The sequence below is a fragment of the Chrysochloris asiatica genome, unplaced genomic scaffold (genome assembly GCF_000296735.1).
Source record: "Chrysochloris asiatica unplaced genomic scaffold, ChrAsi1.0 scaffold00242, whole genome shotgun sequence".
NCBI classification, from domain to species: Eukaryota; Metazoa; Chordata; class Mammalia; order Afrosoricida; family Chrysochloridae; genus Chrysochloris; species Chrysochloris asiatica.
This window is the reverse complement of record NW_006408760.1, coordinates 2,120,552-2,136,439: the sequence shown is the minus strand read 5'-3', so window position 1 is coordinate 2,136,439 and position 15,888 is coordinate 2,120,552. Positions and strand designations below refer to the sequence as shown.

The 15,888-nt window shown below is 37.5% G+C and overlaps 1 protein-coding gene across 2 annotated transcripts in view; it reads left to right on the top strand.

Annotated features, from left to right (window-relative positions):
• NSD1 (nuclear receptor binding SET domain protein 1) overlaps positions 1 to 15,888 on the top strand; it is a 218,246-nt gene that overhangs the window by 129,462 nt on the left and 72,896 nt on the right. For both annotated transcript variants that reach the window (XM_006873463.1, XM_006873464.1), the window contains 3 exons: positions 7,289 to 7,364; positions 10,149 to 10,267; positions 11,168 to 11,311. In XM_006873463.1, coding sequence (XP_006873525.1) covers positions 7,289 to 7,364; positions 10,149 to 10,267; positions 11,168 to 11,311 — 339 coding nt within the window. The remainder of the gene's footprint in view (positions 1 to 7,288; positions 7,365 to 10,148; positions 10,268 to 11,167; positions 11,312 to 15,888) is intronic.

The following is a 15,888-nucleotide window of genomic DNA, read 5'->3' as shown; positions in this document are numbered from 1 at the left end:
CTACACTACAGGGTCAGTTTAATCCACAAGGCTGGTGGTTGAAACCCATTAACTTCCCCTCGGAAATCCTATACAAGGTTACTGTGAGTCTTAGCTGACTCGACAACACTAAACAACAACAACATCTTTGTTGTACAGAGTCCATGTACTGTGTCTTCCTATTCCACCATCTTTTGCTTCACCATTCTCTTAAATTATAATTTCTATTTTTATAAAGTTATGGTTTCTTCTTCTGTAGTACTTACCCTCCTGTTTTTTGTTTTGTAAATCAGAACCATTTTTGCAGGATTGTTAGAACAGGTAAATGGGAATGGCAGTGGAAACTAGGATTCAGTAGAGTATTTTTTATCTTGCATGTGACTTTTGTAGGTAATAAGATGGTATTGCACATAATGAGTAATGGTAAATGATGTTGTAATACAACTGAGAGTGAGTTGTTGCAACACTTCAAAAAAAAGTGGAAATTTAGACCAGTTAAGTGAGCCATTTGAAAGGATAAGCCAATTGATTTTCTTAAGAATATGCTCATCTTTCTATCCTAATCTGTCAGCTGTAGTTTTATCATCTAAATGTCACTTGTTACATTTGTGGGTTAATTTTTTTTTTTCCCTTAAGAGTTAATGGTTTTGACAAAACATGATTTAGTTTATATAGTTATTTTTTATATATATAGGCACATATGCTCTCTGTGTTTTTTGTTTTTTTAATTTAGATAATGATTTCCACCAATAAAATGCTTAATTGTTCTGATGGTGGCTTCAGAATACTGTGTATACCCATGTAACTACTAAGGAGCTCAGGTGGTGCTGTAGGATAAGCACTCGTGTGCAGCCTGCAGTTTGGGCATTTCAAATCCACCAACAGCTCTGATAGAGTATGATTAGGTGTTTTGTTTTAATAAAGATGTATAGTCTCAAAAATGCTGTATCGGGTCACAATGAGTGAGAATAAACTTAATGGCAGTAGTTTTAAAAAAATTACTGTTATTTAGCTTTTACCCAAAATAAAATACAAGATATATCCATCAACCTAGAAAATGTTTTCATGCTCTGTTTCAGTGTATTCCTCACTTTGTCCAGAGGCAACAGTGAAAATTGGGAAATACCATGAAAAAAAGAAAAGCAATCCTGGTAATAAGTTCTGGTGGCTCTCAGAGGTTTCACTGTATTTAGTAGAACACACAGACCTAACTGACTGTTGAGTCATCTCTGACTTTGACTCATGATTGCACCCATCTATGTCGTAATAGAATTGTGTTTATAGGTTTGTTTGTTTTTTTTTAATGTTTTATTGTGAATTACAAAATAGTTTACATGGGGGAACTTTAGTTTTACATTCATTCCATCGTATATCATCTCATTGCCATGGTTCCAATCCCCTCCATGCATCCTCAGCCACTCAAAGGGTATATCCCAGAAACCGGTCCCCTACACTTCCCCCTCCTCCCCCCAGTTTTCGGCCCACAGTCCCTTTCCCTCTCTGGGTCCAAAGTCCCCAGTCGCTTCATCACTCTTCATCATCTCTGTCTCCATCGCATCTCTGTTTCTCTGGGTAGGGTCCCGCTCTCAGCTCTTCTCCGTTGATGGTCCCTGAGGTCTCCACTCCTATCCTGGAGATTTAATCACTCCCTTCCTTGTTACAAAACTTCTACCTTTGCATTTCCAACCCTCATAGTCCGTCCTGATAAGCATTATTCACTACAGTATCACAAGTTACCCATCTGTAGCTCCTTTCATCAGCTCCACCCAGACAGATTGAATAGTACCTACTGGAGATTCTGCCTTCCGCCATGCTCCCTAGCACCAGATTCCCTCTTGAAAGCTTGTAAGCCAGTCACTTCTTGCCTTTGTAGTCCTCCCCTCCCAATTCGAGTATCCAATGTCTAAGCTGCCCTTCTCCGTCCACTCTGTGTGTGGGGGTGTGTGTGCATTTTTGTTGCTGTGAGGATTTGTTCCCTTCATAGGTTTTTTGATGATGTTTTCAGAATGGATTGCAACACCATCTTCTGAGGTACCTTTTGGTGGACTCAGAGCTGCAGCCTTTCATTAATAGCCTTGCATATTAACCAGTTTTTCCACCCAGGAATAGATACTTGTTTTTATTTTTATTGTGAATTAAGTGATAGTTTACATGTGAGAACATTGATTTTTACACTCATTGTTTCATTTGCAATGATTATACTTCCCTGTATGCATCGTCATTCAACAGTATTTTCTTCTGTTCCCTGTGTTACTGTTTTTTGGGGCGAGGGAGGGATATACACCAAAACACTCTGGAATATATAATAATTTAAAGACCTGCCTCCTGGCCACCAGCAATAGTCTTTCACTTTCCATGAGTCCAGAGTCCTTAGCTGCTCTATCTTTCCGTGTTCTCGTCTCTGGTGGTGTCGCTGTTTCTGTGGATAGGGCTGTACATTCAATTCATATTCTTCCCCCTTGATGGTCCTATTGCCTTCTGTTCCTGGAATGTAAGGTTAACTACTCCTTCCTTTATGTTAGAAACTTTTGCCTTTTCAATTGTGACAATCACAGCTAGTCATGATACCAACTACTCACTATTGAATCATAAGACTCTATCCCCATCACCTTTCACCAGACCTGTCTAGATAAGATGAACATCATTCAGTGGGTATTCTACCTTCCCCTGGCCACTCTGAAACTAAACTCCCTCTTGAAACTTGTAAGCCAGTCACTTCGTCCCTATGTAGCCCCTCCATTAGCGTAGTGGTTATGAGTCGGGCTGCTAACCTGAACGTCAGCAGTTCAAAACTACTGGCTATTCCATGAAAGAAAGATGAGGCATTCTGCTCCCGTAAAGATTCATAGCTTCGGAAACCTTTTTACAGGGTCACAATGAGACGCAACTGACTCCACCACCACTACCACTTTAGGTAGCCAATGTTTAAGTTGCCTGTCCCTACCACCCCTGCATGTACAGTGGGTAGGATGAAGACTCTGTACCTCCCAGTTGGTATTTGGAGCAACTATATAAGTATAGGTCAGTTTCATCAAATTGTTGCAATTTACAAGTTTCCTTTATCAAATTTTTTTCTCTTTTAGTGAAGTTGTGATCTTCAAGAGGGTATTGTCTGCAAGTTTGGCCGTTCTTGTACATCTTCCATCACTTCATATCAGCTGGGTGCTTCACTCAGCTGTAGCCCTCCATGGCTATGTCCTTGTCCATGACTCAGGAAACCCCAGGTGTCACCATACTTCCTCATCAGTTCTTGTTCTTTTCGATTTCATCTCCGGGTCAATGGGTGTTAATGGAATGTGGTTGAATTCAGTCCATATCTTCATTGTTGCATATCCTCCTTTTCCACTCACCAGTAGACAAACATGGTTGTCAGCAAGCTTACATGGCTGCTGTTGTGATCCCTTTGAGTTTCTGTATTGGAGGGAGGGTTGTCCTGAAGGGACTCGATTGCTTTCTTTGATGGCTCTCCAGTGAACAACTTGTTTGTCCTTGTAGTTAGTAGTCTTTCAGGCTGCCATTTTTCTTTTTGAATTTGACTTTTCCTGCTTGTCTTTCTTTCAAGAAATATCTTCTGTTCCAGGCTGATCTGCTTGTCCTTTCAAGTATGAATGTTCCACCTCGGAAGATTCTAAATGGGTTCTGGATTATACCTAAGGACCTATACACTACCAAGGTTCCACAAGAAGCCTATTTCATTGGGCAAGTTCTAGAACCCCTTTTAGGTATATCAGTGAGTTGTAGGCTGAATACAGCCTTATAAACTTTAAGTAATCATGTTTCCCAATACTTCTTTTTATCCCCATTTCAGTGTCTCTTTTACAGTAGTAGGCAAGGGAAACCAATATTCAAAGACAGTCAAGCATCCTAACATTAATTCCCTTCTTTTACTCAGATTCAGCTTTGCTCCCTGTTTCAAGAGCCCTGTTGTTCAAAGTTGAGTATACATCACTATTTACCTCTATTCCATTTAGCCCATTCAAACCTACCTCAGTGTTCCCTTATATAACTTGTGCTTCTACCCTCCTTCCCTTTCATGTTTACATATATTTTAACATAACCACTTTTACTCAGGAGTCCTGATGTGGCGCTGTGGGTTATTATGCTGTACTGCAAAGTCGGTTTGTGTATCAAGATCGTTGATTCAAGTTTACTTGCTGTTCCTCAGAAACCCTATAAAGGGTTACTATGACTTGCAACTGACTTGACACCACTTTAACAACAACAACAACTTCTACTCAACATGTTTTTTTGAGATACATCCACAAAGATGATTGCAGAGTATTATTCCATTGTATTCCCCCTACCACACTTTTTGTTCAATTGGGTTCAGTAATTGATTGCAATAGCCTCACAGAACTGAGACACATTTCAATTTACTTGTTCTTTTATGGGTGCACATTTGGGTTTTATAGTTCCAATATTGGGACTTGTAAAACGGTTTCATGGAGGGTAGGTGCATTTGTCTGCCTTTTAATATTACAAAGGAAGAAGGGAAATCAAATTCAGGATCTGCACAAGTCTGGTTCCTGTGGGGCTGAGATGAGATATGCCTCTACCCTCCAGTATTACAAATTCTGTTTGCAACCAATTCTGATTCCACAGCACTTTCTAGTCAGCTGGGTTCAGTAATTCATTGCAACAGCTCACAGAACTCAAACACAGCATACTGATAATTATAGGGTTATTATTAGGTGCCATCATGTTGGTACCGACTCTTAGCGACTGTATGCACAACAAATAAATAGTTCCTGGTCATGTGCCACCCTCACAATTGTTGGTGTGTTTAAGCCTATTGTTGTTGCCACTGTGCCAGTACATATCCTTAGGAGTTTTCCTCTTTTTCTTTGACTTTCCACTTTACCCAACATGGAATCGGTCCCTCTTGGTAATATATCCTAAGTATGACAGACAATGTCTGGCCATCCTGGCTTTAAAGAAATACCATGGTTTGGTTCAATCACACCTTATTCCTCAAATTGATATATTTGCTCATAAACACTCTAAAGAAGTCTTGTACAGCAGATTTGCCTAATGTAATATGTCACGTCGTTTGATTTCTTAACTGCTGCTTCCATGAGAGTTGATAGTTTATCATAGTAAAATAAAATCTTTGACAACTTCAATCTTTTCTCCATTTAAATGGATGTTATTAATAATAGGTCAGAACTCAACTAGAAGATAAAAAGATTTGATAACAGAAAAAAGTGTAAATTGCTATAATTTGATGAACTTGACCTATAGTTATGGATGTAGTAGCTCAAAATACCAACTGAGAGGAAAGGAGTCTTCACATCAAGGATCAATCCTATCCTCTTTGTTTGTACTTGGAATTGATAGGGACGGACAACTTAGACATTGGCTGCCTAAAATGGGGTGGCTGTATAGGCACGATTTCTTTCAGTCACTTGGCGGGGTAGTTGTTATCCAATTTTCTTAGCATAAATAAACTAATGCCTTCAGTTCTGAGTGTGTTTTTCCCTTTGGTTTTCTAACTCCAGATCTTGGCACATTTTGTAATAATACCTGACTTTGTCTTCTCAAGTTGACAGCCGGCCATGAACTGTTTATAACTAGAAAAAAGACCCGAACGGGGATTGTGGACTGGTACAGGCAGACAAAAAAGGAAATAGGCCGAAAATTAAATCCTAAGTTACATCACAATGACCAACAGTGGCATCTTGAAAATTCTCAAGAAGAGTGAAAAGGGAAGCCCATTTCCTGATCACATCTACGTAATGCAATCAGAAAGCATAAAAAATACCAAAAGACACACCCATCTATATTAAGGCCACAGATAACCCCTGAAGATGCCCAAAAAACAGAAGCAGATGACCATATCTGCACATGTCCAGAAACAAGATAAAGTGACTGAGGCAAATGAGCTGGAAGTAGAGCTACACTCCATACTGGAAGATGGGCAGACTTCGGAAATGCCTGAGAAGGAATTCCTAAAAATGATTATAAAATGTATCAAAACACTATATAATGGAGTTGAGAAAAATAAGGAAGAAGTCAGGAAAGCGCTACAGGAACAATCAGATAAGATAGATAAAACATTGGAAACAATTCAAAACTTACAGAAAGAGGTTCAAACGATTAATAATAGAATATCAGTAATAGACAATACACTGAAAAGGCAAAGGAGTAGAATTGAAGAGATACAAACCAGAACTATTGAGCTAGAAGTTAAATCTCTCAACACCACTAAGATAGAAGAGCAAACACAAAAAAGGTAAAAAAAAATCAGAAGAAGGGCTAAGATTCATGTTGGACAACATAAAGAGGAATAACTCAATTACATCACAGGCTTGATGGCATTTAAAAACAGCTAAATAATGAGCATTCTGTAATCCGTGGTTCTACATTCTGTTTCAGCCTGACATTTTAGACACTTTGGAACAAGAGTAGCCTGCATTACATTACCTAGCTTTGGCCACTAAACTTTCCTTTACAGACATAATGATGAATATTAATTATTCCCATAGTAGAAGACATTCTCTTGAAATGGAACCAATCCATACAAGCATCAGTTGTGGTTAAATGAAATGTGTAGGCAATTATTCTTGATGTGTGCTTTGATTTTTAATTTTATAATGTTCTAATTTAGATTTACCAGAAATTAATTAAGTGGGAAGCAGTGTGCATTGCGTAAATAAATCTGTAAGAATGTTTGGATATTTCAGTAGAGAGTGAAACTCTACTTGTTGGTTGTTGTGGGGTGTGTGTCACCTTGTAAGTTCCGACTCATGACCCTTTATAGGGTTGTTCCCATACCACCACCATTTATATTCTTTTTATATTAAAATCTTTGACCTGTCTTGTATTTTGAATGATTATATATTTTTTAACGTTTTATTGTGAATTATATGATAGTTTATATGGGAGAACATCCTATAGGGTTTTGAGGCAGAAAGCCTCATCTTTCTCCTGAGGAGTAACTGGTAGATTGTAACTACTTACTGTGTAATTACAGTCTAGTTTATAATCCTGTATGATACCAGGGCTTGTTTAACACGATTTTAAGAAAGTGAATTTTAAATACAGGGTGTGGGATGGGATAGAATTGTTGGTGCTGAGTATGTATCCATCCTTTCTCCTTTTTCCCACTTTAGTCAGAGGAGCACTCTGTATCTATTGTTTTATATATTAGAAGTCTCTGGATAAAGTTTGCAAACTGTTCTTTTAATTGGCAAAAAATAGCCAGGGTCCTATGTATTGGGTATTATTTAGTTCCAGATTTTTGCCATATAATGTATAGGAGTTATTTTCTATTTCTCTGTAAAATACGTTGCATTTTGTTTATTTGTAGTGTTATGAAACTGGTCACGTGGAGAATGAAATTACTGAATCATCTACTTCAACTCATTCTAAAGAGTTTGGTGAAGGTAAGTTTTTGTTTTGTTTTGTTTTAAGATTTAAAATTTGTATAGAAATAAGTGTGAAGTACCTTGTCAGTCATCTAGAAAAATTGATAAGTATGCTATCTAACACCAGTAATGTTGTAAGGTCTAAGATTTCTTTCATGACATTTGAAAATTATATTGTTAATATTCAGACTTTATGTTTGAGATTAATTCAATAGAATTTGAGTTATTTCTGTAGCCATTTAGAAATATCAGTTCCCAGTATTTCCATGACTCCAACCCTACAGTTAATTTCTTGGGTTTGAACATGGTTTTTGTTTTTTCCCTAACAGAAACTATGGAATAGTCTAACATAAAATATGGAATCATAGTTAAAAGAGGAATTATTTATTTTTAGAAGGTCTTTCACAAATAGTCTTAATTTCTTCTATTACTTTTGATCAGTGAGCATCTGATTGAAAACCAGCTTACATTTGAGACTGTTCCATTATGGTTCCTTATTAAGGGATTGGAAAGTTTTCTAGATTAAATTGGAATCTTGGCTCCTGAGGTTTCTACTTGGTGACCTTGATTAATGCTTGAGCACCCACTTTTTAACCAGCCCATTTGCTTAACAGCCATTCTCTCTAATTCACTTTAAAAAGCCATAGTGGTAAGATAACCCACTGTCATGCAGTTGATTCCAATTCATAGGGACCTTATATAGAACTGATTAGAACTGCTTCTTAGGATTTCCAAGACTGTAAACCTTTATAGGAGCTGACAGCATCATCTTTCTCCCTTGAAGAGCTGGTAGGTTTGAACTGCTGGCCTTGCATTTAGCAGCCCAACACTTCAAACACTGTGTCACCAGTTCTCTTTAAGGTAGGATAAGTTTTGGTTCAAAGCTACCTTGTATAGGGTTTCTGAGGTTAAATCGTAATGGGAGCAGAAAACCTCATCTTTATCCTCAGGAGAGACTGGTAAATTTGATCTACTGACCTTGTAAATAGTATCCCAGCTCGTATAGCATGCCCACTATGCTATCAGGACTCTTTTAAAGGTAGGCTAAGTTGCAGTGTTTTATAGTATAATAATGAAATGATGATGCAGGTTGCAAGGTTGAGGAACTAAATCCAGGCCCTATCAAATCATTTGCCTATTTTTGATATATCCCAAATATGCTCCATGTTTTTCTATGACTTTTGATCAAATGTGACTTACTAGTGAATAATATCCTGTGTAGATTATATTTCATATAGTTTTAGTTGTCACACTTTTTGTGTATGTTGTAAAATATATATCTGTAATCACTGCATCCATTTCTATGTGTACAATTCAGTGGCATCAACTACATTTACTATGCGAGATGTGACGCTTCTCTTATTGTACTTTATTGAATTTTCTAGGAAGCAAATCTAGCAATACATTTGCTTACTGTAACCTTGTGGCCAATTATAATCCATTAGAGTGGTTTACTTGTTGGTTTGCCTTTTTTTTTTTTTTTATTGTTTGCCTTTTAAAATCCTTTACCTTTTCCTATACTATTAAAAACTGCAACCTGAACTTTATCCTTTGTAAATTTTGGCTTTCTATTCCAACACATGAGAAATCTGAAACTTTATTTTGCCATCCTATGAATTATCCACTTGATAGTAGAGCTCTTGTTTCTATACCAAAGTGTTGCAATGTGGATAGTAGAATATGAGGTGAGGTAGCGACTCGGATTTATTTTTCTCGATAAGCTAGAGGAATTCAAGGAATCATTTTATACTGTTGATGTTTTGTTGTTGTTGTTAAATGTCATCAAATCAGTTTCACCTCTAGTAGCCCTGTATTAGTATTTCTGAGGAGCCATGGTGGTTTTGAACTTTGCAGTTCAAACAAACACATTAAACCCTAAAACCAAACATAACTCCATCAATTCCAAATGAGCAATCAAGTATAACGCCTTAGGATTGCCAAGGCTATAATTCTTTATGGAAGGATATGGCCTCATCTTTCTTTTATGTAGTGGCTGTTGAGTTTGAACCACTGACCTGGAAAGAGACAGTTTATGAACTTTTAAGATCTCTGCCACAAATTCTGTAGTAGGATATAGAACATGGACCATCAGCTTCTTAATTCTAGGATAATAGTTTCAATGTTTTCAAACATTGGACTTCAAGAAATAGAGACTTTAAACCATTTCCTTGCAGGTGATCAATACAGTCATTGATGCTATCTCTGGCTTTGCAGTACAGGGTTTAAAGGAGAACTGAAAAATTTAGGTCAACTTCACATATTAGGATAGAGATCGTTTTTTGGTTTTTTTTTTTAGTATCTTATTGCACTATAGTATGACAGCTGCACAATTGTTTTCCTGGAGAAGCAGGAAATCATTCCCTCAAGGGGTTTGTTAATTTCTTTAAAAAAGAAAAATTCATAATACTTCAATTCTTCATCTTAATTCTTATTCTCTACCAGTGATATTTCTTTCTTTCTTCAATTTTGGAGGCCTGAAGTTAGTATTTTTTTCTTACATAAACAATGTATTTCTTTTCTATCCAAGTGATATGAAAACTATTTGAGAACTTGACACCTGTCATTTCAATCATATAAAATAAAATTATTTTAATCACCTATACATTTTCTCTTTAACATATATGAGTCAGAACTTACATGTGTATTTCTCAGCTGGGTATCTAGTCATAGGAAAATTTTTTTTATCTGCTGATGTTGGTTTATATGCTCACATTTAATTCTTTGATGCTTCTTCATTTGAGTGTAGTAGTTTCTAGACATGTGGATAATTAACCAAAGAGTAATGCTAATTTTCGGTCACAGGTACTACCAAGATATATGACAAACCAAGAAAGCGAAAACGACAGAGGCATGCTATAGCAAAGGTGCAGTGTAAAAGAGTGAGAAATGACAACCCATCAAAGGAGGCGGTAAGCTCAGAGGTATTACTCAGTTCCTGATCTTTTGGTCTTCCAAAGAAGAGCTACTTTTCACAGTAGAGGCCACATCCCTTTTCCCCTAGAGTTTATCATAGCATAGTGTTCTTTTGAAGCAGTTATAGCTGTTTGGAACCTTAAGTGTGGATATGACCTTTTAAAAAGATCACATCCAGTGCCCAAGTGTCAGATGAAATCTAGTTCATCATTAATTTAAGTGAACTTGTTCCTAAACATAGAGAGCCAGACTATCTAGTAGCCATATGATATGAATTAACATGAATGAACATATGGCTCTTTAAAACTTAAGCCTTCTGTGATTAATGGGAAAAATCCATTTCTTGGACCTTGAGACCATCAACTACTTATTTAAGGACAATGTTTTAAACATTGACCCTCTAGAAACAAAGATTAACTAAAGACTGTTTCCTTGCAGATCATCAATGCAATCATTGATGGTGTCTCTGGCTTTGCAATGCAGGATAAAGGAGAACCAGAACAAGTTAGGTCAGACTCACATATTATTATAAAGAATGTTTCTTTCCAGAACAATTTGAATAGAATGCCCAAGGGGAGGCATTATTTAGGAAGCACTGATCTTGGAAGGAGAAATAAGTAATCAAATAAACTTAAGAATGTTTTCTCTCCCTTAGTGAAACCTTAAAATGGAACAGCTCAAAAAGTTCCAGTGGAACAGCCTCAGAGCAGTTAGTGGCAGGGCATGAGGCGCCCACTACCCGCCCAATCACAGCAGGGTTAGAACTAACATTGCATGCAGTCCGCCCGCGTGATTGGCTGAACATCTGTAAGTGCTTAATGGCTAGACAAATAGCAGCCCAGAGGGAGGGGGTCAGATGGAGGAGACATCAATAATGCAGATGTGGGACATTATTTTCTCTCTATAAGGGTGAACTGATGACACACAGGTCGGCAGCAAGCCCAAAGGAGGCAGTTGAGGACGGTGTGGAGCACGACCATGGGATGCCTGCATCTAAAAGAATGCAAGGTGAACGCGGTGGAGGAGCTGCACTCAAGGAGAATGTTTGTCAGGTAGAGAAAGTTTGCTCTATTCCGTGTTTTTTTATTGTGGTTCCAGTGGTGTCACATCTTTTCAATGTTGATCCTATTTCTCATCCCCTTAAAAAGACAGAAAATAAAGAGAAGTAGTTTAGTATTGGTGAACTACCTGCCTTTCGATACTCTCATGCATGTCTAGTATGGGAGTTGTATATCTATAATTGCTTGGTCTGATATAATTATTCTGTAGTCCTAGTCTAAAAATTGTTTAATTTCTTAAGTAATTTTAGTTTCACATTTGTTTAATATATTTATAATGTATTTATATAGTGTTTACTATTGTGCTGTGTGATGATAATGCATTGAACTGCAAGGTCAGTTTCAACTACAAAGTTGGTAGTTAAATTCACCAGCTTTTCCTTAGAAACCCTATACAAGGGGTACCTATGAGTCAGAACAACTTGACTGCACTTACCAACAACAATAACATGCTAAGTATTTTTCCAAACACTTTATAAATACTACATTGTTTAATCATCATAAAACCACCTCATAAAGATTATTGTTAGCTTCTGTTGTGTTGGTTCCCACTCATAAGGATCCACAGCAAAACAGAATGAGAAACACTGCCCATCGTCCCAGTCATTGGTATGCTTCCATGAGGATAGGACAGTGGATCCACACAAAATGAAGTCTTTGACAACTTCAATATTTTCATTGTTTTCTCCATCTATCATGATGTTATTTATTGGTCCAGTGGTGAGAATTTTTGTTTTCTTTACAGTGAGGTCCAACCTATATTGAAGGCTTAGTGGCATATTTGATCTTCTTCATTACTTTAGAGGTCATCCTTGGTTTCAGCAAATACGGTTGTATCTTCTGCAAGGTTTTCAATTAGTCTTCCTTCAATCCTGATGCTACTTTCTTCATAATCCAACTTCCTGGATTATATGTTCCACATACAGATATAAGTACGATGAAAGACAGCAACTGTGACACACACTTTTTCTGATTTTAAAACGATTCAGTGTCTACTTGTTCTCTTAGAACAGTTGCCTCTTGGTCTATATACAGGTTCCTCATGAGCATAATTAAGTTATCCACAGTGTCATCCATATCTTGTCATCATCCACATATTTATAAACTTTTGCATGGTCAGTAAAGCACAGGGCTTTCTGTTCTCTTATTTAAGCCAAGATCCATCTTGTGTCAGTGATGTTATCACTTGTTCTACATTCTCGTATGAATTGAGCTTGAACCTCTGACAATTGCCTATCAATGTATTTTTGCAGCAATTTTTTGAATTATCTTTAGAAAAATTTTACTTGCATATAATATTATTGATATTGTTTATGTATTCTGCATTCTAATCAGTCACTGTCTTTGGAATAGGCACAATACAGATCTCTTCAATCGGTTGGCCAGTTAGCTGTCTTCCAAATTTCTTGACATAGATGAGTGTGTGACTCCAGTGCCATGTCAGATTGTTTAAGGATTTCAATTCCTAAAACCCTTGTTCTTTGCCAATGCCTTCAGTATATCTTGGACTCTTGATCATATGCTACTCCTTGAAATGATTTCGCATCAACCATTTCTTTATGATACAGTAACTCTGTGCTACTTCATTCTTCTTTTGATGCTTCTACGTAATTCAATGTTTTCCCTCTGTTATGTTGTTGTTAAGTGCCTTCGAATTGGTACAGAATAGCAATCATATGCGCAACAGAATGCAACACTACCCAGTCATTTGTGAATCTCACAATCATTGCTACGTTTGCACCCATTGCTGCTTCCACTGTGCTGATCTACTTCGTTTTGGGTCTTCCTGTTTTTCTCCAATCCTCTACTTTACCAAACACAATTTCCTTTTCTAGGGACTGGTCCCTTCTTATAATATGTCTGAAGTATGAGAGATGAAATCTGGCCATCCTAGGTCTCAAGGGATATCCTGGCTGTACTTCTTCTAGCACAAATTTGTTTGTTCTTTTGGCAGTTCATGGTACTTTTAATAGTCTCCTCCAACATCATACCTCAAATGCCATCAATTCTTCTATGACCTTCTTTATTCTCTGTCCAACTTTCACATGCATATGAGGTTATTAAAAATACCATGGCTTGGATCAGACATGCCTTAGTCCTTAAACAGACAACTTTCCTCTTCAGAACTTTAAAGATGTTTTTTGTAGCAGATTTCCCTATTGCAGTACATCATACTTTGTACATCCCGTGTTCTGGTTATTAGTGGATGTCCCAGCTGTTATTCCTCACTTTAACTTGTACCCCATCAGCAAGTGAAGGTCCTAAAAGCGTTACTCCATTCCTATTTTGTTCAGCTGTGCTATGAGAATGTCCTTACATTTTGTATTTTGAGTTCCTTACAACTAGTACATAGAACAAGAGGCAGTTGTTCAAACAGAACAAGGGAGTAAGGAATGTTTTAAAATTAGGAAAGGTGTACACCAGGGTTTTTATTGTATCACCATACTTACTCAATTCAGTCTGTATGCTAAGCAGATAATTCAAGAATCTGAATTATATTAAGAAGAACAGCATCCATATAAATGGAAAAAAGATTGAAAAACTAAGACATAGATTTTAGAGATCGTCCCTTTTCACTGAAAATAAAAATTTCCCATTCTGTGGGCACCCTTTTTAGTGTGTTGATGAAACCTTTTGGTCCACAACTATTTTGTCGGATTTTGTTTCTACAATTTTTGCAATATTTGATAATCTGTGGGTACCCTGTATTGTGGTGGTGGTTATGTGCTGTGGAGTCGGTACCGACTCATAGCTTACCCTGTACAAGGTTTCCAACGTTGTAAATCTTTATGGGAGCAGAAAACCTCAACTTTCTCCTGCAGAACAGCTGTTAGTTTTGAACTGCTGACCTTGAAGTTCGCAGCCCAATTCGTAACCACTACTTTATCAGATCTCCTTTGCCCTGTATTATAGAGCCCTTAAATGTGTCCCTAGTTTTTCATTGATGACCTTTATTGTTCTGGGATTTACAAGTATGTCTTTAATCCACGTTGTTACTTTTTTGTTTTGTTTTGTTTGTTAAGTAATACTCTAGTCTTTTTTTGATAAGCTTTTATTATGAATTGAGTGCTAGTTTACTTGGCAGAAGATCAGTTTTTCAGTCAACCAGTCGTCTGTTTCTTTGCAATGATTATCATCCCTTCCTTGCATCATCTGATAGCAGTATTTGCCTCTATTCCTTTTTTTTATCTGCACAAAGTACACAGAAATAAATAATTGTTTAAAGAACCAAAGAGCAAAATTTGTAAGTCAGCCTTCTACCTGCCAGAACACAGCCTTGCTCTTTCCATTGGTCTAGTGTTCTTAGCTGCTTTATCAGTCCTTCCATCACCTCTACCTCTGTCTCTGGTGTATGGCTGCTTCTCTGATTAGGATTCCTGGCTCTGCTCGTACTCCTCCCTCTTCATCTATGCTTCTCTATTCCTGGAATGTAAGATTAACTCCTCCCCCTTTTTTGTTACATATCATGAAAGCAATTTCTCATTATTGAATCAAAATAATCCTATCCCCATTCTCCCCCATCATCTTTCACCAGACCCACCTAGACATGAAGAAAACTATTCAGTGGGGATTCTGTCTCCTGCACCCCTTGCTATGAAACTATGCACACTCTTGAAAACTTGTAAGCCAACCAATTCGTGCCTTTTTAGCCTTCTCCCCCCCGCCCCCCCCCCACACACACACACACATTTTAGGTAACCAATACCTAAGTTGCTTGTCCCTACCAACTCTGTGTACTGAGAGTATAGGCTTGATCCTTGATGTGAAGACTTCTTCCCTCTTGGTTGGTATTTTGAGCAACAACATCCATAAGCAAAGGTCAGGTTCATCAAATTGTAGCAATTGACACGTGCTTCCTGTATCAGATTTCTTCATCTTCCTCTAGTCAAGTTCTGATCAGCAAACTATCTAACCTAGGTCAAATGGGACTGCCTACAAGGTTAGGCGTTCTTGTGCACCTCCCTCCACTTCAGATTAGCTGGACATTTCACTCTTAGCCCTAGTCTCCAATGGCTAGCTCAGTTTCTGTGTGCTCAGGAGTTCCCAAGGTTCCCCAGATTTGGGATCAAGTTCAACAGAGGAGTCTTCATAACATGATTGGACTCAGCCCATGTCTTCATTACTTCTTTTCCCCCACTTCCATTCACGATTTGACCAACATAGTCACCATTGAGCTTAGAAGCCTTTTGTGTTCTCTAAGTTTCAGTCTTCGAAGGGGGTTAGCCTTAAAATGGCCTTGATAGCTCCAGGCAAACAGCAGCTTGCTTATTCTTGTAATAGCCAAACAGACTGCCATTTTTGTTTTTGTTTTTTCCTTGATTGTCTTTCAAGAAGTATTTTCTGTTCCTCTAGCTGATCTGGGCTGGTGTATATGTCCACTCAATTTGAAATATCCTACCTCAGAAGGGTTGTAGATGGGGCTCAGGATTTTATCTAAGGCCCCATATTCTTTTTTTTTTTATTGTTATTAAATGTTTTTATTTTGGATTGAGTGAAAGTTTACAGGGCACATCATCAGCTTCACATTCAACCATTCATATAGCTTGTTTCATTACATTGATTATTATCCC